At 32.3% G+C, this 24,128-nt stretch overlaps 1 protein-coding gene across 10 annotated transcripts in view; it reads right to left on the bottom strand.

The window, feature by feature from the left end:
• Positions 1 to 3,255: 3,255 nt before the first annotated feature.
• The window catches only part of Otop2_1 (proton channel OtopLc), a 121,945-nt gene continuing 101,072 nt past the window's right edge, over positions 3,256 to 24,128 (bottom strand). For 4 of the 10 annotated variants that reach the window (XM_029040174.2, XM_011184080.3, XM_011184083.3 and 1 more), the window contains 7 exons: positions 23,502 to 23,647; positions 22,104 to 22,157; positions 17,037 to 17,148; positions 16,616 to 16,776; positions 13,338 to 14,812; positions 12,909 to 13,269; positions 3,256 to 10,919 (listed from right to left, as the gene is read on the bottom strand). In XM_029040174.2, the coding sequence (XP_028896007.1) occupies positions 10,779 to 10,919; positions 12,909 to 13,269; positions 13,338 to 14,812; positions 16,616 to 16,776; positions 17,037 to 17,148; positions 22,104 to 22,157; positions 23,502 to 23,647 (2,450 nt within the window). In that variant the 3' untranslated portion in view covers positions 3,256 to 10,778. The remainder of the gene's footprint in view (positions 10,920 to 12,908; positions 13,270 to 13,337; positions 14,813 to 16,615; positions 16,777 to 17,036; positions 17,149 to 22,103; positions 22,158 to 23,501; positions 23,648 to 24,128) is intronic. The other 6 variants (XM_029040173.2, XM_054230442.1, XM_054230445.1 and 3 more) reach the window with 3 other exon arrangements.

Genomic DNA, 24,128 nt, shown 5'->3' with positions numbered 1-24,128 from the left:
CAGTCATTCGTTCAGTTGTGTACCGCTTACGGCCGATTTGATTTCATTATATGAAAATCCGCGTTGGTTTTGTGAAATCTGCATGCATTCGTGCGAACTCGTGCCAATGGTAGCAGAAATTCATGCGATTTACCGCAAAGTGTTAATTAATTTTTTTATCTTTATAATTTAATTATTCTTCAATTCGATTACCGGCAGTTGGGCAGACAGTTATTTGGGCGTTACTTGTTATTGTGATACAATACAATACAAAAAAGTGTTCTTGAAATATTGTAAACCATTTTTCTTTTTATATTTTCCTTGATTTTCGATTTCCAATGTGAATGCTAATGAAAATTCGCAATTTCGATAGCTTAAATTTGGTGTACGTGTTTTCTTGCAATTAAATGTACCGTTAAACTATATTTCACGCTGCAATTAATGCAGCAGAGGTTAAGTACATTTTAATTAGCCAATACCCAATCCGTCAATCCGTATTAGTTATGGAAAAAACAGTATTCTAAGTACAGAGATTTAATATTCAAGAGAAGAGAGAGAAGAGATTCAAATGTTAGCCACTTAACCTTGGCCTTCCAGCTTCCGACGATGGGCATTTATATATAATTTACATAAATTAGTTTTTATAGTTGAGGTGCTGATACAAGACAGTATATTTTATCCTTCAGTGAATACCTTCCTACCTCTAAGTGGAAATAGCCCAGTCACCGAGATATTGGTCAAAAATTTCATACAAGGTTTCAGCACTAATTAATATGATGAAAATATAAACTGAACAAAGTGGTGTCTTACACGATTTGAAGTTAAGACGAAGTTTGTACAATTTTTCGATATCTGTTTTTTATTTAAACTGATTGTAAGTAAGAGTAACCCGTTCTTTGTAGTTCACATTTTTGTTGAAATTTAATTTGTATAGTCCACCGGACGTAAGGAGTTCTTGATTATGTTTTTTATAGACACCTTAACCATATAAATTGTTATCCCTGAGTCAAGGAAAGGACTCCAAGCTCTTCTTCAGACAAAAGTGATTTCCCTACTTCTTTCCGGAGAGAGTGGAATTCTAATCGATAACTAAAGAATTTAATGGCTAGAAGGACCCATGGCACTTTTAAGGGGTTATCTATATTGAGGTGCGGGAAAATTGGGAGCATTTTTATTTTCTGTAGAGGTACGAAGCCATATTTTTATTGAATACTTGGTATACATATGTCTTACGTAGTACAATGTCTAATCTGTACATTTATTTTATTTGTAATTTTAAACAAATTTCGTTAGTATGGATATTGTGATGTCCTTGAACAATTCATTGAAATGTGAAAAAAAATATTCTCAAAAAGGCTACTTTTTTCATCTGATAAAATATACATATTCAAAAAATCATAATATTGACATGAAAATTTAAACGAAAAAATGACATCGTTCAAAAACACGGCAAATAAATTGCGAACAATTTGAAAAACAAAAATTAAATCGATTGAAAATTCTTTCGTCAGTCCAATTCACCGCAACGACGTTTTCGGAAAATCATGATTTCGACATAATCGCGTTTAAACTTCGGTGTAAGATGCAAAACGCTGTACCTTGGCTTCTACTGCTTAAATTTCTTTGAGATAACATTCTTAAGAACGTATACTTTAAGATAAAATAATTTCGAATTTTTGACCAACTTCAATCTTTCATTAGATGTCTCATATTACTTGCATTGTGGCCGATCGCCGTGAGGCCATTAAAAAAATAACTTATTTACCTGCCATCGGAACTTTGACACACCTTTTGAAGACTTTTCCTCTTTTCACAATATCTCAAAATCTTTATGTTAAATGCATTGAGCTTCGCATTCTATTTACTCAGATATCAAATTTATTGCACTTTACATAGCAGTAGATGTCTGAAGACTTAATTATCAATCTTTAAGACATATTCCAGTGAGGAAAACTTCCCGATTAAGAGACGCAAATAAGGTGCATATACTCGAATCTTTATCGACAGAGGGTGTCTTCAAAATGGTGAATTCAATCCGGATTTGTTGAAGTTTTCCCTCGGAAATGTCTTCTTATCATGTAAAGTGCAAAATTCGGTCCCTCTTAAATTCATTCGAACCAATCAAGATATTTATGTATAATGCGGTTTTCAGGGTCTCCGATTACGAATTTGACGATACAATAAGTGGGCAGCGGGTTCAGCGACCCTAAAAATTTAGTTAACATATTGTAAGACCCCAGGTAAGAACCGATGTTTTTGTGCGTTGCTGTGTTATAATTCTTATTCTTGATCTGATTCTGATCCATCCTAATGTCCATAGTAGCTCTCTACTCAATACGCACTAATGGCCGCTAGATGTCGCCAGCAATACTGAGTGACACAGAATCGTATATTTTAAAGTGTACAGTTAGATTAACTGTATCTGCAAACGTTACACAGGGTGGTTAGGCTGAAATAAAAGTTATGCTAGATACATGATATCCAAGACACATTGAGGTAAGATAAAAATCGGCAAGTGGTATGGTAAAAATAGAAACCAATTCACCACTTGTAATTCAACAATTTCGGAAGAAACGAACTAGAAGTTGAAATGTCTATCTTTGAATTCTCACCACAATCAATTCGTGCCTCGAACAATGTAAATGTCCCGATAAATATGTAATTTTAATCGTAAATTCTTTGGCTTCGTAATTGGTCTAGATACATATGATCGAACGAATATTCTCCCATATGTTAGCCATTCTTCAAAACTTGCAAAATCTCCTGAAATTCTCCCTCATCCGTTAGATTATCCTTCATCTAATGTATACGCCATTTTTTCTAATATATGTAAAGGACTGTTGTTTAAGAGTTCCGATATTTTGTTCTCTGATATGATGGATTTCGGACTTTTTCTTGATTGTGTATATGATCTTCCAGCTTCTTGTATGAATCTATCGATCATTCAATATTGAAGCTAATTTTTTGGGGGTTTTCATTTGATATTAGAATACAGTGAATAAGTAAAACAATTAATTATATTTTAAATTTATTAATTTTATTTTATTCGAATTTAAAATTACTTCTCAATGCTTCATTTTGATGTTTGATGTTTGTCTGTTTGTTTGTAATGCTTTGTATGTTTCATGGTATGTATAGCTGTAATTGAGTTTGTTGTTCTTGTTATGGTTTTCTAGCTCGTCTTTTTCACATTCTCTTTTGTCTTCGTCACGTACGTGGGCGTCTTTAATATCATTTCCGGTCTATATTACTAGCTTCTCAACTCTCTTGTGTGTCTTTCCTGTCTATGCATGCGTGTATGTATCCAGTATCGGTGTATATATGTATGTATGTGTTTTGAAGCTTTTACGCTTTACCTTTGCTACACTACAAATACAATATCGTTTCATAATTTGCCATTATCGCACATATACATACATACATATTTATATGTAGTATATTCATTTAGTACTTGTACATACATATACATATATATTATATATTGTATACTATTTCATTTTATATATATAGAATTCGAGTTGAACTATTTTTTTTTTTTATAATGCTTGAATCGGTCTTTATTTGCTATTTGAAATATTTTACTTTGTTCGCAGCTTCGTTTATGCCAACAGGATCTTTGTCCGTGAGCCATTTACTTCTTCGTTTGCATTCGTACTGTCTACGCTAATCTTCGCTATTTACTGCTATTTTCGCTCATTTGTTATAATTTATTTACCGTTCTTTTTTTCTGTTGTGTGTATGTATGCATAACCGTACGCCTGTAAATATGTATTAGCACTAAGATTTCTCTCTCTTTACTAGCTATTGAGCTGTACATTCGTGTGCAAAATTTTCGCTATTTAAGTAATGGATTACAATTTGTCTTTGTCAGTTATTTATTTTATGAGTTTTATAAATATTTTATTTTAATTTTTTTTTATAATTTTATTTTTGACTTTTTTGTGTTGTTGCTATTGCATTTTTCATCATCAAAGCTCTCCTTTCTTGCTGCTCTAATTCGTTTACGCATAAACATTTGAAGTGTGGTACAGTTGCCTATATAAATTGCGGTATTTAATGTGTTTTTTTTTCTAGGTATGCGGGGAGCAGGGAGCGTACATCGTAGTTGTAACATGTATCGAAGTATCGCATTGCTTTTCGTTTTCGTTAAACTGCGCACATTTTCTTCCATTTTTTTATACACTTTTAACATTTAATCCGCAAAATTTGGTTTACAAATTCGCTTTGTTGTTTTTTTTGTTTACATTTTCCAGCTCTTTAAACTTTTTTTTCAGTTTTTCACAACGACATATTCTTATGCGTCTTTAGGTATGCTTCACATTTTCTTTAACTCTTAACATATACTTACATACAAGTTCTGTTGCGTAATTTCTTTAAATAAAAAATTGAGTTGCATTAATCCTTTTTGTTCTACTTTACATAAGAAATATTAAAAAATCATATTTATTAATATTTTATCAAATTTCTTTTTTATCTATTTTTAATTTTTTTTTTTATTTTCTCTGCATTTAATAATATGTATTTATGCGATTTTACATTTATGCTACATATAATTGCTGTCTTCTATATTTTGGAGTTTGAATTGTACTAAGTAAAATTTTATATTTTTCACTTGCTACACTTTTATTTTGAAAGCTCTTCTACTAATAATTTTTTATAGCGTTTTTATTTGGTGTTTGTATTGAGCAAATCGAGCTATTTTGAAGAGTAAAATTTAATACAAAATAATTGAAAAGAGGTTAGCTGCTTTTACAGAAATATCCCTTCTGCTTTTTAGCCCTTCGTACACAAAAAAAAAATTGAAGACTTCATAATGAAATTTTTGTGATTTTTTAAATTATTTGAGAGTATCAGAGATCCTTATTTTTTTGCACAGATCGGGCAAATAATGTATTTTTTATCTCAAATACTTATGCTTCCACGCAATTTGTATCCAAACTCTTAAATTTGGATACCAGATCTGTCATAAATCTGTACCAGAGAGACTTGAATTATTTGAAGCCTCTTGAGGTATACAAATTTTTTCCGGAAGAGTTGTATTTTTTATTTAATGAATCATTATCTATTTTATCTACTGATTTTGTTAGTTTTCGATAAATAATTTCATTTATTGAAAAAGTTCCGAAGACTTAAATACCTTTCGAGATGTCATGAGAAAACCGCTCTACATTTCCGCGTATCACATTCACCGATTTCCGTAGTAAACTTGAGCTCTTTAAATGAACTTGTAAAGATCTCTTAGTAAAAACTAACCATAGTATGACAATGGTGTATTAAAAACTCATCCACTCGAGCATCGTGTTGAATGCTGAGATTGGCGATGATATTGCTTCAAGTTAGAAAAAATACCACATACCACATACCAAATTTTCCTTTATTTTTATTGTAATTGCGCCGAAATGTAGGCAACTACTATATTGAGCTTGAATATCATAGAATTCAGATCTTAAAGCAGTCTAACAAATGTGCAGTGTATACTTTAATTGCTGCTTTGCTTTCTCTCATCATCAATTAAGTTTGGAATGTCCTCCTAACTCTCTTGCTTTAATGTCATTGCGCCGAAATGTAGGCCAGGTTTTTTGTACTGCCCGAAAAACTCTCTAAATTTAAAAAAAAAATTTGAAATCTTTTAACAAATTCGTAAAAGCAGCTAATAAAATTGATAATATAATGTAAAATTCGTTTGTAAAATTTCTACTTTTCAATTAGTGCTTTTCACTAAACCTCTGAAGTGTGGTAATATGTGAATTATGAAATTGAAAAATGTCTTTCATATGCAGACTGTATGTATGTAAATATATATAAATGTACAAATTTATATATAAACGGCAGTGTTCATACGTGTTTATTGATGTTGGAAAATGTTATGCATGGTTGTATTATGACGACTTGAGTGGAATGATCTCAAAAATTGTAGAAAAACATTTATTAAGTGTGTTCGAATGAAGTGGGAAAATTTATAATTTATCAAAGCTCTTTAAAAAGCTTTTAAAATCTTCTATGAAAAGCTTAAAAGCTCTCTAAGCAGCTTTTAAAAGCCTAGATTAAAAGCTTAAAAAAGCTTTATTCAAAAATGTGATTTATGAATTTGGGTTAAGCCCTCTAAGAGCTTTTAAAAGCTCGTATGAAAAGCTTGAAAGATTTATACAAAAAATGTGATTTATGAATTTGAGTTCAGCTCTCTAAGCAGCTTTTAAAAGCTCGGATGAAAAGCTTAAAAGTCCTCTAAGCAACTTTTAAAAGCTTGTATGAAAAGCTTTAAAGCTTTAATCAAAAATGTGATTTATGAATTGGGGTTCAACGCATAATTTTAAGTATTGAAATTAATATTTTTCGGATCATATACATATGCATTAAGCATTGAGCCATGTAATATAAATACTCTATGCTCTCTCTCCCACTTGAAAATTGTTTCACATGATTTTTTTGTTTTTGAAAATTTGAATATTTTGTTTCCTCAAAATAAGTGCGTTTTTTAAATTGTTTTTTATTTTGCTGTTACTTTTGTTGTTGTTGTCGTTTTTCACTATTTTTTAACGTGTATAACTCGTTTGTAAGAAATGTTCGTATGTATGTAATACTTTGAAATTGGTGGGTTTCTTGGTAAACTTTATATATATATGTATATATATTATATAATATATTTTGCAATTGAAAAAGACATTTTCACATTTTTTTTTTTGCAATTCTTTGCTAATATTTTTGCTTTTCTTGTTTTTGTAAGTACAAGTGTGTCGCCAATATATTTATTATTTCACTTTGTATGCTTAAATGCTTTCAGTATGTTTTAGAATGTGTTTTTTGGTATTTTTGTTCGTTTTTGGTTTTTTGTTCTTCCATTTGTTGTATTTTCAATAAGTTACATGTAAACAGTGTTTTTAGATTTTTTTTACTCACATATTTATGCTATTTTTGCTTGCTTTGCTAATTTCGTAAATAATTTTAGTTTTTATTATTATTTTTTTTGTTTTTGTATTACGACAAAATGCAACAATTTACCTGCCTTTAAACATATTTACTATTCATGTATAATGCTGTTGTTTGTGATTTTTGTTGTTGTTTATAGATTTTTTATCATTTAAAGTTCACTACTAATATTCAAAATGGACATTTAAAAAAGTTGATTACTTTAATTTACTTTAAATATTTTTTTTTTTATTTTTTATATTATTTTTTATATATTTTTCTTACTTACACTTTGCCGTTTTTGCTTTGTTATACTTTTTATTAATATTTTTTTTTTTTTAATTTTTTAATTACAATAATTTCCTTCCATAATTATACAATTAATTTTAATTTTTTGTTTCTCACCTGTGTGTGTTTATATAAAAAATGTTCATAACTACTAAAAAACTCGGTTTCAAATTCAATCTGTGTATTTGCATTAACCGTTAGTTTAATTTTTTTTCTACCAACAATTGCCAATTTTTTTTCATAATTCTGGTCCTTGTGTCTTGCCAATGCTCAAAAACATGTTTTTTTTTCATTGAAATTAAATAAATGTCAATTGATCACAGTTTATTGTTGTTATTTACTATGTATGAATGTATGCATGTATTTTGAAAGTTTCAGCTATGTTTTCGGGTCTTCGGTTGCCTCTCTGTCAGTTTTCAACAGATTTTGCTTTTACTTCTCAAACTTACTTTTTCAACTCCCTTCATAATTGCAGTGATGTTGGTGTGTGGTGATGATAATGATTTGTTGTTGTTGTTTTTTAGGGTAGCGTATGTCTCTGATCGGTTGTATATATGTTGATGTTCAAAATACTTACTCAATGTTTGTATGAGGAATGCAGAGATTTCAGTTTTTGAGTTTATGTTTGAAAAATTCATCTAACATTTCTCCTGAAATTTTCTAAGAATAATCTATAAGTTTCTGTAAAGATTTCAAAAAAGTATTCTCCTTTAATTTAATTCTCCTCTATTGGTATTACTCAAGCTCATGAGTAGGTTTACACGATAACACTTTTTTGGTGTACTTATAACCATTGGCAACTCAATGGCGTTTGAAACTCTGAGATCTATTGATCTATGAAGCTTTTAAAGTTTCCTGTACTTCGATAAAATATGAAAATCTCAATCATATTCTGTATTAACGGTAAAACTATTAAATTTTAGTTAAAGAGTCATGATGGAATAATAGGTCCAACCTTATCAATTTCCTTCCCTCAATTCAAGTTTATATTTGTCTTATCGAGAATTTTAGTTTGACAACCAAAAGATTTATTGAAAACATTGTGAAGTTTTTCACATAGATTGAGCTAAAATTCCAATGCAAAACATTCTTATGCCTTAGAAAAAGCTAGAAAATATTTCAAAGTTCCTCATTAATCTCCCTTTTTTTCATGTCGTTTAAAGTTTTACTATAAGTGAAAGCGGTCAGGTTTTTTAAGAGTTTTCATCATTAATGCAAATTCGTATTAGTGAAAGCTTTCACTTTGAATTAAAGTTTTTAATATTTTCAGTGAAAGCTTTCTCTTCCAATGAAAGATTTTTAGTATTTTATATATAGCTTTTCACGGTTTCAGAGTAAGCTTCCACTTGCAATGAAAGCTTTTTACTGATACAGTGAACATTTTCACTTTGAATGAAAGTTCTTAACGTTTTCTGTGAAAGTTTTCACTTCAAAAGAAGATTTTTACTGTTTTAGTAAAAGCTTTCACTTTCAATAAAAGCTTTTCACAGTTTGAGAGGAAACTTCCACTTTCAGCGAAAACTTTTAAGTGTTTCAGTGAAAGCTTTCACTTCCAATGACTGATTTTTACTGTTTCAGTGAAAGCTTTCACTTCCAAAGAAAGCTTTTTACTGCATCAGTGAAAGCTTCCACTTCCAAAGAAAGCTTTTTTAACATTTTTAGCGAAAGTTTTCACTCTTATCAAACTGCAAATATATGTCTTTGCATCTCACATTGAGAAAATGATTCATTTGAATGAGAATGTGGTTATGTTTTGTAATGGGTCATGAATTTTTTGCTGCTTTACATCTGTTTTCCAATTAATTCTTCTAATCTGTAAGCTGTCAATCGAATTGCGGATAATGTTGTGAATATGCTGTGATTTCTAATATCTGTCTGTACCATACAAATATCATAAATTTTAATTAATCATAATTCAGTTTATTTCTTACCCCTCATATTTGTTTGTTTAAAAATACGACTAATAACACGCTTACATATGTATAGTAAAATTTATACGCCAAGCCCATTTAGCATTATCTTATAAATAAACTTTGCTTTTGAAAATTTTCCTTTAATTTCTACAGTTTTATAGAAAATAAAATAAACAACAATTTTTTATTAATGTTTTTTTTGTTTTTGTATTTTATATTTCATATTAATATGTTTGGGTGTCTGTGTGTATATATAACTTTAGTTGTAATATACTTAATATTAGTTTTTTTATTTATTATATTTTTTTTTTTTGTTTGTTTGGGAGTTAGATATACCATACACATATATTGTATATTATGAAGTTGCCAATTAATTGCAAATAATATATAAAACGTGTATTTAGTTTGCAAGTTTTTTCCAATAAAATATACATAAAAAACAATTTTTTTCAATTATTTAAATATTTTTTTGAATTTTTTAATATTTTTAAATTTTTTTTTTAATATTAAAATAATAACTTTAAGTGCAAAAAAAAGAAAAAAATATTATTTTCATATTAACAGTTATTTTTACATAAGCATTTAAAATATCAAATAATTTTTTTTATTTAAGTACTAAATAATTCGCCATTTTTCGCACTTTTTCTACGGCGTTTTTTTATAAATATGACTTAGCACTTAAAAGTTAATGCATTGGCTGCCTAGCAGTAAATGAAAATAGTGTTAAGAAAAAAAATTAACAGTTTCAGTTTTTTCAATATTAACTCCCTACAAAACAACAAAATTGCATTTTAATTACTTTTATTTTTATTGTTTGTTGTTGTTGATTAATAAATAAAATATTACATTGACTTACAAATTATTATAAATTTTATCTTGAAAATCTACAAATTGTACTCACTTAACTATATAATTCATAATTAATAATTGTTATGTATTTTTTGTTTGTTTTTTTTTTCATTTTTCAAAATTTTCTTTGTAATCATTAATAAGTAAAATCTTAACATTACACTTAAATATACAACTCTTTATGGTCTGCTCGAGGTCAGACTACAATGCATAAATTGATTTGGTTTAATCGTTTTTATTTGCTGCTTTTCAATTACATTTTAATTACTTTGCGATTACTCTGTAATTACTTTTTAATTACTCTGCAAATACTTTCTGTTTACTTTGCTATTATTTCGCTCAATGTATGGATTTCTGTTCTCTGCAATTACTCTTTAATTACTTTTCAATTACTTTGCGATTACTTTCTGTTTGCTTTGCTATTATTTCGCTCAATGTATGGATTTCTGTTCGTTTTTTGTTGTATGTAGATGTATGTGGCTTTGTAGCTGAGTGTTTGGAGTTTCACTTTTTCTTTTTTCTGATACTCTCTTTCTTTCCACACTTAAATATTTCAAATATTTGCTTTTTAATACATTTTCAATGTTTTCTTTGCTGCATTTACTGTTCTGTTTTAATTATTTTCAAGTATTTTTTTCACCTTCTTATATGCTACCTTCTTCGTTGCGCCCCATTTTTAACTCTCTTGACTTCTCTTTTGGTATTTTTTGTTTTTCCTTTTATTTGTTTTTTGGTACCTTTTTCGCAGTTTGGCAGTTTCGTTCAGTGGGCACTACTCCTCCATTTTGATACGCTCTAACGTTTTCTTTAACTTCTCTTATGTGCATCTTTCACATTAACTGCTTACTCCAAACGTGCCTTGTACGTTGTCTTCCAGATCTCAGCTAGTGCTACGGCGCTGTGGAAACGATGGAAAATGCAGAGTGGCAGTGTGACGCGTTGAATTATTGACCATGGCACAAAGCCATAGAAGTCGAGTTGAACCTGTGATTTAGAGAGGGGGTAAAAAATTGTAGGTAGAGAGAAATGAGAGTTAAAATATTGTATATCCATAATTGTCATTACTTATAATGCACTAGTATTCTACTTAACATCGAGAAAGTGCAAAAAAGAGTACGCAATACATGAAGATATGAGAAGTGAAAATGTTTTAAAGTAATCTGATATATTCGAAATCAGAAATATATATTTATAAATGTACAGGTCTAGGTATGTAGATTGATTTCAATGTTGTATCGTGTATAAAGGGTTTACTACAAATTATTTAAACTGAAAACTGCAAATAATGCCATAAGGTAGTGTAGTGTATAAGGTTCTCGAAAAAAGGTTCTTCCATAGCGTAGAAGGTTCTCGAAAAAATAGTCATAATTTAGCCGCAAGTCTAACTCTTTGGGCTTTAAATGAATTGGGTTCTATCTCTAATATAACATAATACAATATGTAAAAGTCCCTCCAGAGGTAATGGGGCATTTTGACCGTATTCTGAAATAAACGATCTTCTCATTTCTTCGTTTTTCGAAATTCGAAGGCAAGTATTTCGATTTTTGAGGTCAACTTCGAAAAAGGGAGAAATTACTTTTTTCTTCTAACGAAATCTCTTGAAAAGAGTTAATTAGGGCCAATACCCAGAGCTCAGAATCCTTAACGGTATCAGTGTGAGACTACCTCTTACTGTCTCTGTATCGATTCCCCCGGTATTACCCTAAAAATTTCGACGGGAACGATGCAATGGAGTTGGCAATATATTCAAAACTAATTATCATTGGACCATATCTCAAGGACCTGGACCAGTGGTTATTTATTACCATAGCAGTGATTATAACCATGTCGAAATAAAATCCTATGCATTACTACTCTTTCTTCTTCCTGAATCATTAAATTCGAATGTTCAAAAGTTTTTCTAGATTTTGTCTCGAGGCAATTTGCTCGGACGTTGTTTGGGGTATTATATTTAAAATGTATATTAGAGTTTCGGCACAAGATTAGCTCAAAAATATTCAATTCGGGTTCGAAAATTCAATCATGTTCTCAGATATGAAAAATAATTGGAACCATACATAAATACCGGACTTAAAGCTCGATGCAAAGTTGCTCGAAGATGGGAAACTGTCCGTCTCTGTCTATATTCATATAAGATATGTATGAGTTCAAGCCAGTTTTTTCTCTCAGTATCCATCTCTCATTGGTGGTTATGGATCATCGATCATTACTCGATCTTCGCCAAAAAATAGTTGAAGAGAAAAACCGAGAGAGCTCACATATCGCTTAACATGCGTCAAACAAGATCTTTCTGAATATTCAATATATTTTTGTATTGTGTCTATGATCAGATAAAGGGACCAAAGGTTTAAATATTGTTCAAGGATAAAACTAAACTACAATATGGGCTTGAAACTGGGCAAGTTTGAGATAGCTTAGGTTAAAATATATTTTGGAGGAGGTTGAATGCTATAAATTTGATAAGATAGAGGTTTATTTACAATATTGAAAATCGAACTAAACTGCTTTACAAAGGATTTTAGTTGGAAATATTACTAAGGAAGGTCACTTTTAATTTAAAATATGTATATATTTTACAATATGGAACTCAATAATGAAGGTATTTGGGAAGCCTTTGATGGATATGGAAATAACTCCGCGAACTCTTCGGGAAAGGCGTGAAACTATAAAAGGAAAAATTTTGATGATTTCCACTATTTTTTAATAATTTTGATCATTTCTTTCAAATATTAATTGATACTACTCTACATCTACAAAAATAACAAGCAAGTCATCAAGTCATCAAGTCATGCAAAAAACTTCAAAAACACATACTCTTCAAAACCATAAAGCACAAAAGTCATCAAAATGTCCTTCAATGCTTGCGATTTGATTTCACAAAATAGTACTTATGCGTTTTGTTTTTGAATTTCATAAAAAAAAGACTTTCGCTTTTGTGGCGGTAAAACATATCTTCATATATCGCTCACGTACATATCTACTTACAGGATTGGCGAATACTTTTTGAGCTTCAAATGTGTAAATAGCAAACATGGCCACATTGCAGATCAGCAGGAATGTGACGATTTGACGGCCCGGTTTGCTGCGATCATGTTCGGGCAAGTGGACGCGACGACGCGAGACATCGGCAATGAAGAGTAATTGTAAGATCACCTGGAATACCGCAACACCGCTTGTGGTCATGACTAGAAGATTTGGTTCGCTTTCGAATGCCTTTAAACTGCCGGCAATGACGCCAAATATCGAATAGGTGAAGAGACCGAAAGCGGAGATGCGTAGCAGTATGTCATTGAGATTGGATTGCTCTTCGCAGCGGAATTTCAGATTTTTAACTCTGCGGGGGAGAAAAGAAAGTTTGTTAGTTTTAAGTTGTTGTTGTTAGTGTATATAGTTTTGCATTACCTTATAAAACCGATGATTATGGCTAGCACAGCGAAGGCCATGAGTATGCAATGACTTGCGTCGGCAAGGTAAATTGCTAGCAGCGAGAACTGCTGATGACGCACCAAGACGAAGAAGAGTATCAGGCAAATCAAAGCACCAACCAACAACAACAGACCAAAGAATAACCCTTTTGACGAACCCACACAATCGACACGTCCCGAACGTGCCTGATGTGCCATTGCGACAGCGCGACGTGACAACATCACTTCCAAACGATGCTCCAAATCCTCATCGTTCATGCGGCCCGGATAGCGACCAATATGCTTCCACATTACATACAAAACAACGGCACCGATTAGTGAGTACTCGATAATGAAGGGATACAGGAAGGGTGCTGAATCGTAGACAATTGTGCCCATAATATCGACACGTCCACAAGCGGTCGAATTCAAGGTGCCAATGTTGGAGGAAAGCGCGGCGGGATATATATTATCGAGACTCTCGAGATTATCAAAGCTCACAACGCCAGTTGACTCGGGGTGCGAGATTTCCGAATAGGTTTGGAAGTTATTCATGCCGGGACCAAGTAAATTAGTCATTACATTCAGAGCATTCTCGGTGGTAGTGGAGGGTGTGCTTGTGGTAACCGCGGTGCTGGGTGTTGACGAGACTAAATTACTAAAGAACGAAGCAATGCCCGTACCAAAACCGGTGGACATCGATTCGGCGGTGGTAGATGCTAAATCGGCTGCCGAGACGTGAGTGGACGTTAGATAATCGGTGGCGACACTTGGCGCTGCAGTTGTAAATGCCGAATGCTCAAAATGCTGTCGGAAGGGTATCTCAGTGGTCGTAGTTGTTGTGGTCGTGGTGGTAATTGGGCTGCTCGCCAGCATTGTAGTCGTCGATGGTGTGGTAGGCGTTGTGCCCAATGTGGTGGTCGTGGCAGCTGTTGTGCTCGTGATAAACTTCTTCAACTTGCGTGCCATAGTAGTGCTTTGCCACTGATACGATGGTGGTGTGGTGAAAAAGGGACGTGGGGTAGTAGTGGTGGTGGTGGTTGTGGTGGTTGAGGTCAATGGTTTGGTGGTGGATGTGAGCAGCGTGGTGAGCGCTGCATTGGCGTTGGCGCCCGCAGCAGCGCCCATGCCCAGCGACTTGGAGATGCCATCAACAGTTTTGCGCACCAATTTCGAGAGTACATTGTCGGTTTTGTAGGCATTGGCGGGCAATAAATCCTCACCGTCCAGCACCTCAAATTCCTCATTCGGACCGGCGTGGGTGCGCAGAACTGTACCAGCATGACGCAATGCGTGTTGACGTATGGACTTGGCAATGGACGAGGCTTCGGGATCGGGTTCACCACGTTGATGATAGAGTGTGATTTCGAGTAGTGATTCCTTGACCAACGTACGTATCCAAACGCAAATATTCGTGGCCACAACATGCATCAGACCGAAGCGTGCAATCACCTTGAAGCGATGGATATTGAGCTGGAATTGTAGAATGTGTGATAATCAGTGAAGTTTAAAGTGTAAGAGCGGCAGCAGTCTGATATTTTTGTAAAAAATAAGTGTTTAAAAAGCCATTCGGTGTTGAACTGTTAGTGTACATTAATGATAGATGGCATGAAGCTTTGAAATATGGAAGTACTGTACCTGATATGGTGGCCTAGTCTGCATATGAAAGGATTTTGTTCATAGAAATTTTATTAAAAAGTTATGGGAGAATTTGGAAAATATTTTAGGGCATGCAATGAATTTGTCGAATTTTGTAAACTGTTTCGTAATCATGCTTAAAAGGTGGGTTTAAATAAAAAATAGTTGTTAAGTAGCACATAAAAAGCCAATTAGTTTGTCAGTTGAAACAAAATTATACCCAAATGGCTTTTTAAACATTTTTAAAATCGTAAATTAGAAAATTTGTTTAACCTTTGTGTTGTGTAGCCGGCATATGTGACCGTATGATAACGCTATGTGTATTTATCAAGCAACATAAAACTTAAATCATTACTAATGATAGCTTATATATTTTAAGCTCATCAATATCTATAAAAACTTTAATGTAAGCTATGTTCACTAAGATCTAGTCTAAATGCCTTATTCATGTTTTAAAATTGCTATCCTAACACTAACATTAATAACAACGACAAGAGTTTTTTCTTGGGTCTTTTGTGTGGAATACTTTCGACACAGATTCATAAGCGAATTAATTTTCAGATATCTAAATATACTCGAGAATATCGAATTTTTAATTTCTTATTACAGTCGAGAAATTATTAGAACTTGTTGAAATTATGGGGATTTGTGAAAAGGGATACTCACTGTAGAGAACTCTGTTATGGGGTCAAGAGCCGAATGGAGCATATTAAAGATCTTAAGGGATCCGCTGTATAGATCCTTCTGATTTTCGAATAATACTAAGGGATTTTTACAATCCTCTAGAGCACAAGGTGATATTGTTTGATTAAGGGGTTAGTGGTAGTCAGAATTTTCAAATAATCAATATTGTTTTTTTTTTTTGCATTTTCGTTGAGTGTGATATATTAAAAATATTCTCTGAAAATTTGAAGTCGATGCGATAATTACTTTTCGAGTTAATCGATAAATTACAAAGGTCGCTCGGGCACTCCAAAACGCTAGTGTGAAACTTTAAATGCGTTTTTCTCAAAACTATGTTTTTTGAAGTGGTGACAACTGTAACTCGAAAACCGCTCGGTGGATTTTAATGAAATTTCTACATTATTTAGAGTACTTAATAATTCAGGGACTAATCGAAGCTTTTTGGTCAAAATTTCGATATTTTAAGACCAATTAACTCATGATTTTTTCTCGAAAATCTAGAAAAAAATTCCCGAGGCCGCCAAATTATTTATTTTTGAAAAAAAAAACGAAAAAGTTTCAATCAGGCCCAGGATTATCTATTTATAAAACAAATTTTTCTTATCCGATTGATTTTAGATGTATCTCCAAGGACATCTGACAGTCACCGCAAAGACCTTTTTTGAAACTGGGTTAACACGAACAGATTTTACTTTGGAAATAATATTTTTTTTCAAATTTTCGTGACATCAAATCAAAAAATTGGGACTACCTCTAACCCCTGAAGCTTTCTCAAGCTGATGAATCGTTGCATAACACGTTGATGCATTAAACCTAATCCCCAATTCATTATTTCTCGTTCATAATTTCTTACGGGGGTTCTACTAAAGATATATCCTTTGTCTAGCGACCTTAGCTTCTTATATTTTTTTTTAAGAATTATCAGATCTATATGAATTTCAATATTGTACTCACTCTGGCATTCATGAATATAAAGTACATCTGCATAAAGGTGAAGATCATCTGCAATAATGGATTAACGCCAATCAAAATGTGATGACATGGTGAATCGAAGGGAATCTCGAAGAAAGAGCCAAACTCTAGTCCAATATAGATCATGCCGCCCAAACCAAAGGCTAATTGTACAGAGAAGGATGAAAATAAAGATATTAGATTAAAAATAATATTTATTTTATTAAAATATAAATATTGATTAACTATCAAAAAATTTCAAAATTGTTAAACTCAAAATTTTGATTTATAATTTTAAATATTTTTGTAGTTTATAAGTAGATTTCAATATTCAATTAGTTTTTATTATAATTAATTTATTTCTCTATATTATTATTTTTCAGTTCTCCGTCTTCAAATAAACCATTCAACAACTTCAACTTACCAATCGCGCCCACACGCAAAAAGAAGCTGCCATGTGTGGGATCACTGTGAGTTGTCTTGCGTTTTCGTACATTCTTCGTGGTGACAGCGACCTCGGCTTCAGCTTGTGAATCCTGTGAGTAATCAAAATATTATATTTATTATTTTTTTATCCTTACTGAGTATATATAATGGATGCAATTCATGTTTAATTCAAATGAAAATGTTACAAATGTTAGTATGCCAAATTTAGTCGGTTAGTTTATTGAGCTTTATAAAGATATCTACTTCTAATGCAATGTTGGGTTAAAGGATTTGCTAGCAATGCGTTGAATAGTGTTTTATGTGGTTAGTTTAGTGTTATCAAGTGTTTAGTGTTAGGTTTTCATTCTTAATACACATACTTCCATACATAAAATTATGCATAATACTTCATACAAGAAAATAATAGCGGTACAATGGACAAACACCCGATTTTTCGAATATCTATTAAAATTAAAAAAGCTCATAAGCTGCCTGATTTCTTCATTTATCAAAAATTACGATTATGATTTTTCACCTTGTCGACAATACTGAAATCCATTACCTTTTATACAATGCAATGTCAAAAACTACGGATTATTTCCTCTATCTTGTCTAAATTTATCACTGTTTCTGTCCACCTCTTTTATTATTTCAACTATCCCTAACCGTCTACGGATATTCCGTCCCATGATGTGCACCGGCTGAGCCCTCTATCTCGTATATTTAGAGAGGCAGTAAGTAGGGAACTTGAATTTTCGATGGACTATAATTTATTTTAATTAATTCTACCGTCAATTAAGATGAATATGCTTACGTATGCATATCCTTAATATATTTTATATATTTCTAGATAAATATGATGCATTTTTCTCAAGTCAATATTAATTTTTTCGTTGTAAAAGAGGGTAAGGGAATAATGAGTTAGGTAGAGTGGGGATTCCTGAGAATATTAGCAATTAAACAAATATCGAGCTGTGGTACTTATTATTAAGAAATTTACTTGAGAGGGTTTTTAATCCTATCTTCCACCCAATTATACTTTGCTGATAAAATTATTATGCAGCAAGGCTTGAGTAAGTCTATTGAAATTTAACTTACAAGCGCGGGTATGTGTGAATCTTATGAAGTTCGGATTTCTTTCCTGCTCTAAGTAATCAACAAGTAAATTATTTGCTTTGAATCATCGCAGAGTTGCATTTGATTTTCAATTCGATTTAAATTCAATTTAAAATAAATGGTATGGTAAATCGATCTTAATAAGCGTTTAAATCGAGCAGAGGCCGGTAAATTGATCAATTAGCCCTTGTCTAAAAACGATATTAGAAGTTAAAATTAATTAACTATAAATTTAAGAGTTGTCGACAGACATCAATCCCACTGAAAAAGAAAGAGATTGTTAAGGGTTAAGTTCTTTCCAAAGCCAGCTTTCCAGATTCATCTGGGACTTTCTTGTATCTAGAGAGTAAAATTTAATTATTTTATGACTCCAACATTGAAAGTTCAGATAATCGCAAAGATTTCAAAGACATTCAAGCTAAATTCTATTTTGAGATATATTAGACAACAAACCTTAATAATTTATTGTATAATTTAATAAACTAACCCATGACATGACAAACTGTGCTTGAGTGAGCATTTTAAAGAATTAGAGAAAAATTTTAAGTTCAAATTCAGTAACTTTTCATTCTCATTAGACGTACTTGTAACTTACAACATTTTTTTCGGTTAATATTGAGTATAGTCCAACTGCTTCATGGTGAAATCATTGCAAAACTTGATACAGGTTTGTAAAACAAGGGACCTTAGACTCCTTGAGGGGGCAAATTATAAAACACAATATAATATTATAGGGAAAAACACCATAGTATATTAAAGGACTGTAGCAATATACATTATATAAGTTTGGAGAGGTTTTTTCGGCGGATCACACCTTTTAAGGAGGGTCTTTGAACATCTTACAAAGAAGTATCAGTATCTGTATCCATATTATTTAACATAACAAGTTAACGACAAATACTATTGTCCATATCTAACAATAACTCCTACAGTAAGACACCTGTTAAATTGGCGACAGTAAAATTACTACCTCATAATCACTTTTTATTTTAAAACCACGCTTTATTTGCATTTTCATTTTCATTAACACACTTTGTATGCAATTTGTCTTGGCGAGTTTACACTTGCATTGCCGCAACAGTTACAGCACCTGACGGGTGTAATAACCCACCGGCATTACAGCAATTCGATGCTGACTGGTAATTAATACTAAATGCAGTGTGGCCCATAAATGGGCGCAACAATGAGACATTCATAGGCAGCGTCATTAGAGTCGACAGGCAAATGGACGGACACATCTCACAAAGATGGTGAGGTGAAGCAAACCAAAATTGTGCAAACTTACGCAAACACTGCGGTGTGTTGGAGTAGGTGACTCGAATATGTATATAGTGTATGAAGAGAGAGATATATACTTTTATGCCGCACTGTAACTGACAGTGCGTCTGACAACGACTGCAGTTGACTAGCTAACCAACTAACAGACTGACTGTCACATTTTGCACTAAATGAGTGCCTGAGTGCCTTAACTAGTGCACTGCCTGCTTGGGTGGTTGTCCGCCCAACAACAATCTTGTCACTTACAGCGCGCCGTCTCAAACTTTGTCCGTTTTGCAATAAATGTGATAAATTTCGAAAATTTCGCGGCTTTTCTTGGCAACTTTGCCACAGGCATAAGTAGACATACAGCAGCACGTTACCACAAAATGTGATTGTGACAGCAGAGCAGACTTGGAGCTTCATGTCTTTGTTATGCATGGAAACTATATCATTACATATAAGTATGTGCATGTAGGTGGGAAAAGGGGTTGTGATATATGTGTGTCTATAAAAAAACTTACTTTTTCATTGTGATAATGCGAAACTTATGTGTAAGTTAGTTTCTTTAGTGTCTTCTTTATTATTTGACATATGATTTTATGAGATTCGAAAAGTTTATCACTATAAAAATGCTGTGTTGAAAGTTTCTGATGTTATTATATGATGTTTAATGCGGAATTGAGTATGGTGTTTAATCAAGGAAGTATTACGAAAAAGTTATATGCCACATTATTCACTTGGTTTTTGTCAAATATTATACTTTAGTAGAATTATTGCTTCAAAATTTGAATCCATCATCCTCTTTGTAACCATTTCTACTCTAAAATATATTTTTATTATATTAAAAAAAATTAAAAAAAGAAATGAGTTCTACAAAGATTGTAGTTGAAATTTTGATGTTTCAAAAGTAGGTTTGGTTTTAATAAGACTTTGCTTAAGTAGTTTGCGAGAAAGAGATTTCCACCTTCAGAACCTAATTTCAGATTGAATCTATGTGTGTTAGCACTATTTTTGACAATCAATTTTACTTTTCATTCATCGATAAAAATTTAGACCAAAGACTAAATCGATCTTCCAATACGACACTTCTTCAAAATAGCCCTCATCGCTGATTACTTCTTCATTGTCAGTAAAAAGTTACGTTTTCATCGACCATTCTCTGGAGATCTCAGAAAAGTTACTGGGGTTCACATCTGGAACAATACGGAGAATACGGAAGCCATTCGAATCTTAGCTCAATTTTGTCATAACTTTTATTGATTTGTAACTTCGATTGATTAGTTAGCTTCGTATATTCAAATATTAATGGGCGATAAGTCAAACAATTGCCATTGATATCTATGAAGTATTGGATATCTCGGTCTTCCAAAATAATTTTATGAATTTTGTGTCGGATCTTCTTGTGCACAACAGTCTCATTTGGAGATTTACTGGGTTAACTATATTCGGTGTTCATATGTAGTCCACTGTTACCACCAACGAATAGTCAATTTGACGTTGAGCACAGAAAATTCCAATCAAGCCACCTTTTGCTTTCAAATATATTTTTTTCATTAACCTGAATTTCTCTACGTAAATTTTTTTGTAGGGTTTGGAAACGATTTTTTTGTGTTATTAGATTTTATGTTCAGAACGCAGGGTCCTGAAATGTCCTATTGCCTGAGGGTTATTCGTGTTAACCCACGAAATTCGTTCTATTTAATTTTTTCACAATACCCAACCTTGGGTTATTAACAAAGCTATATTTAAGGGACCGGTAGTAGTGTATATTATAAACTATATGTTCACGGTTAGATCTAACAGTAAAACATATGTATCATACCAACTTTTCAAAAAACATTAAACTAACCAATTACATATCTAGGTCAGTGGGATGTGTAGGGTTAGTAGTTTGGTGGTAGGGATAATTTTTATTTTAAATACCTCGTGACATATTCGATTTTATACGAGTATACATACTTGATTCCGTAAAATTAAGAACACGGGAGGACAACCTATGTTAGTTCGGTATTTTACAAAGATTTTCTTAGTTTTCGAGGCTTAGATCAACTCAACATATACAGCAATAATTAGAATTAAGAATGCAGTTATATGGAGTTCTGGAAACCAGTTGAAGGAGACTGTGGGAACCATAAAAGCGACATACATATAAGGGTAAAGAGAAGATTCGAAACGCAGGTTAATAAATTCTCTTGTGGTGGGTACAAAAAGTGTATAAGGAAAATATGCGAATCAAAAGCTAGGTGTTCCGGTCTTATATAGAGTCTTAGGTAAACTAAATACATTTTACATAGAATCTAATAACGAAGAAATATAAAAGTTGGTTAAACAAATAGATATATCGGGATAAAGAGATAGAGAGAAATATACAAAAACGGGGGAGAAAGAGAATGAAATAGAACAGCGAGGAAACACAGAAATTATGAAAAGTTGTTAGACACCCAAGTGTTAGATGAAAGACAGCGTGGTAAACAGTGAAAGCCATAGAAATGGTGAGACAGTGTTGCCATTCCACATAGATAATTACCATTTCAAGAGCTATTTAATGCGAGTGGCATTACTGTCTATATGTGTATGAGTATGCATGAGTATGTTTGTAAGTATTATTTATTGTTATTTGTTGTTGTTATTTAGTTAGTGTTTTTGTACTTTGTATTGTTTTATTTGTTGTTGTTGTTGTTAAGCATACCTGTAGCGACAAGGACTGGCGCACCAGATCACGTTTCTTAACCGGATAGCGCTCCTGCCGACGAACGGATTATTACGAAAAAATATTGAAATGCGCATTTGTGTGTTGTTGTTGGCAGGATGCGTGCGTGTGTGTGTGTGTGAATATGTGCGCGTTGTGTGCAAGTAGCAGATTTTACAATTATTTATACATCATTTTAGGCAGTTTATTTTGTTGTTGCGGCAGTGTTATAGTTTTTCATTTATTTTGTATATATATTAGCAGCGCGTTGTTGTTGCAGCGGGAGGATTAGGCGGTATTTAAACAGCAGTAGCAAGGAATTTGTAGATTAGCCATCATTTTTAGATTTTTTTTTTACATTTTGTATTTGTATTTGAGATTATACATTTTGCCGTTTGTAAAGCATTTTCGAGCCAGTTTTTTTATTATTATTATTTTTTTTTTTAATAGATATGAGCACAAATAATAGCCAGGATATAAGACATTAGGCCAGTTATTGTTTTCATTAATATTTTTTGTACACATATTTTGGAGCGTTTATTTTTTTTCATCGTAGGTAAAGGGTTGCCAGATTTTTGATTTTTTTTTGTTAATTTTTTTTTGTGGTTTTGTTCGGGTTTTTGTTGGCGTTGGCAGGCGGTGTGTTGCGTATATGATTTTTGTTTTATGTTGTGGATGATGATGATGAAAAGTGTTTTGGTGTTGATAAAATGAAAAAATAAGGATTAAAATTAACATTTACTTTTTTTATATTTACAAATCAACAGAAAAGTTAGGACATGAAATTAGAAAACAGACAAATTAATAATAAAAATATGTTAAGGAAGCTAACTAAATTAAAAAATAGTAAAAAATTAAATTTTTAATATTTTAATACAAATTCAACAAATTAAATTACAAAATTAAATTTCAAATATTTTATTTCAACCTTTAATTACCTAAAATCCCACAAAAAATATAAAAAAAAAACTATTTAACACAAATAACATTGAAATTTGCACAAATTCATCCTAACCTCCAAAACAAAAAGAAAATTAAAACACACTTACACACATAAAATAAGCACTAATAGATTTAGTAATGAAGTATAGTTAAAGTAATTACAGCCAATTAGCACACACAATTACCTACAGAACCCTCAAAAGAATTCATAAATTCATAAATGCTTCAGTTTCAACTGTACTCTGAACAAACAAATGTATATTCAACTGCAAAAGGGTGCTTGTGCTTATGTGGGAACTGTGTTCAACTCGGTGAAAGCGTCTGTGTGGTCTGAAGGTTGTTCAAAAGTGTAGGTGTAGGTGTGTGCAAAGGCAATACGTTTTGGAATTTTTAAAGCATAATATCACATTTAGCGCTAATTAATGAGCGTCTATATAGAGTTAGAATGACACGCACCTGATATGGACTCGGTTTGCCGCTCTTGCCAGAATCCTTGGAACCCTTCGCATCCTTCGAATCGGCTGGATCTGGTACTTTCTTCTTGGATTTTTTCTCCTTTGGTGGTGGTTTCGGTTTACTGCCGCCATTACAGCAGGAACTCTCTGTTAGGTGAGGGCGAGATTTGTAAAATATAGTCATTAGTAAGGTGACTTTAGGTAAATTACTCATATTGAAGTTTAAAATAGACAAAATAAGAAGTAAAAATAATATCAAACTTATATATATTTAGTTTATGAAAAATGAAGGAACATCGCGTGTTCCAAAATCTAAAAGTACACTCTTAAACTGAAGAATGTGTATTCGAAAAGAAGCGAAGCGGTTTTTCTACCAGTATTTATACTAGTTACTCCTACCAGTAAAGTCCTCTCTCGGCGAACCGAACCAAAATCAAATTCTACAAGTCGCTTATCATTCCCGTCCTGCTTTATGGTGCAGAAGCTTGGACGATGTCAACATCAGATGAGACGATACTAGGAGTTTTCAAGAGGAAAATTTTGCGCAAGACTTATGGTTCTCAGAACATTGGCAACAGCGAATACCGCAGGCGATGGAACGATGAGCTGTACGAGTTATACGACGCCA

The sequence above is a fragment of the Zeugodacus cucurbitae genome, chromosome 5 (assembly GCF_028554725.1).
Source record: "Zeugodacus cucurbitae isolate PBARC_wt_2022May chromosome 5, idZeuCucr1.2, whole genome shotgun sequence".
Classification (NCBI taxonomy): Eukaryota; Metazoa; Arthropoda; class Insecta; order Diptera; family Tephritidae; genus Zeugodacus; species Zeugodacus cucurbitae.
The sequence above is the reverse complement of the archived record's forward strand: the minus strand, read 5'-3'. Positions and strand labels throughout refer to the sequence as shown.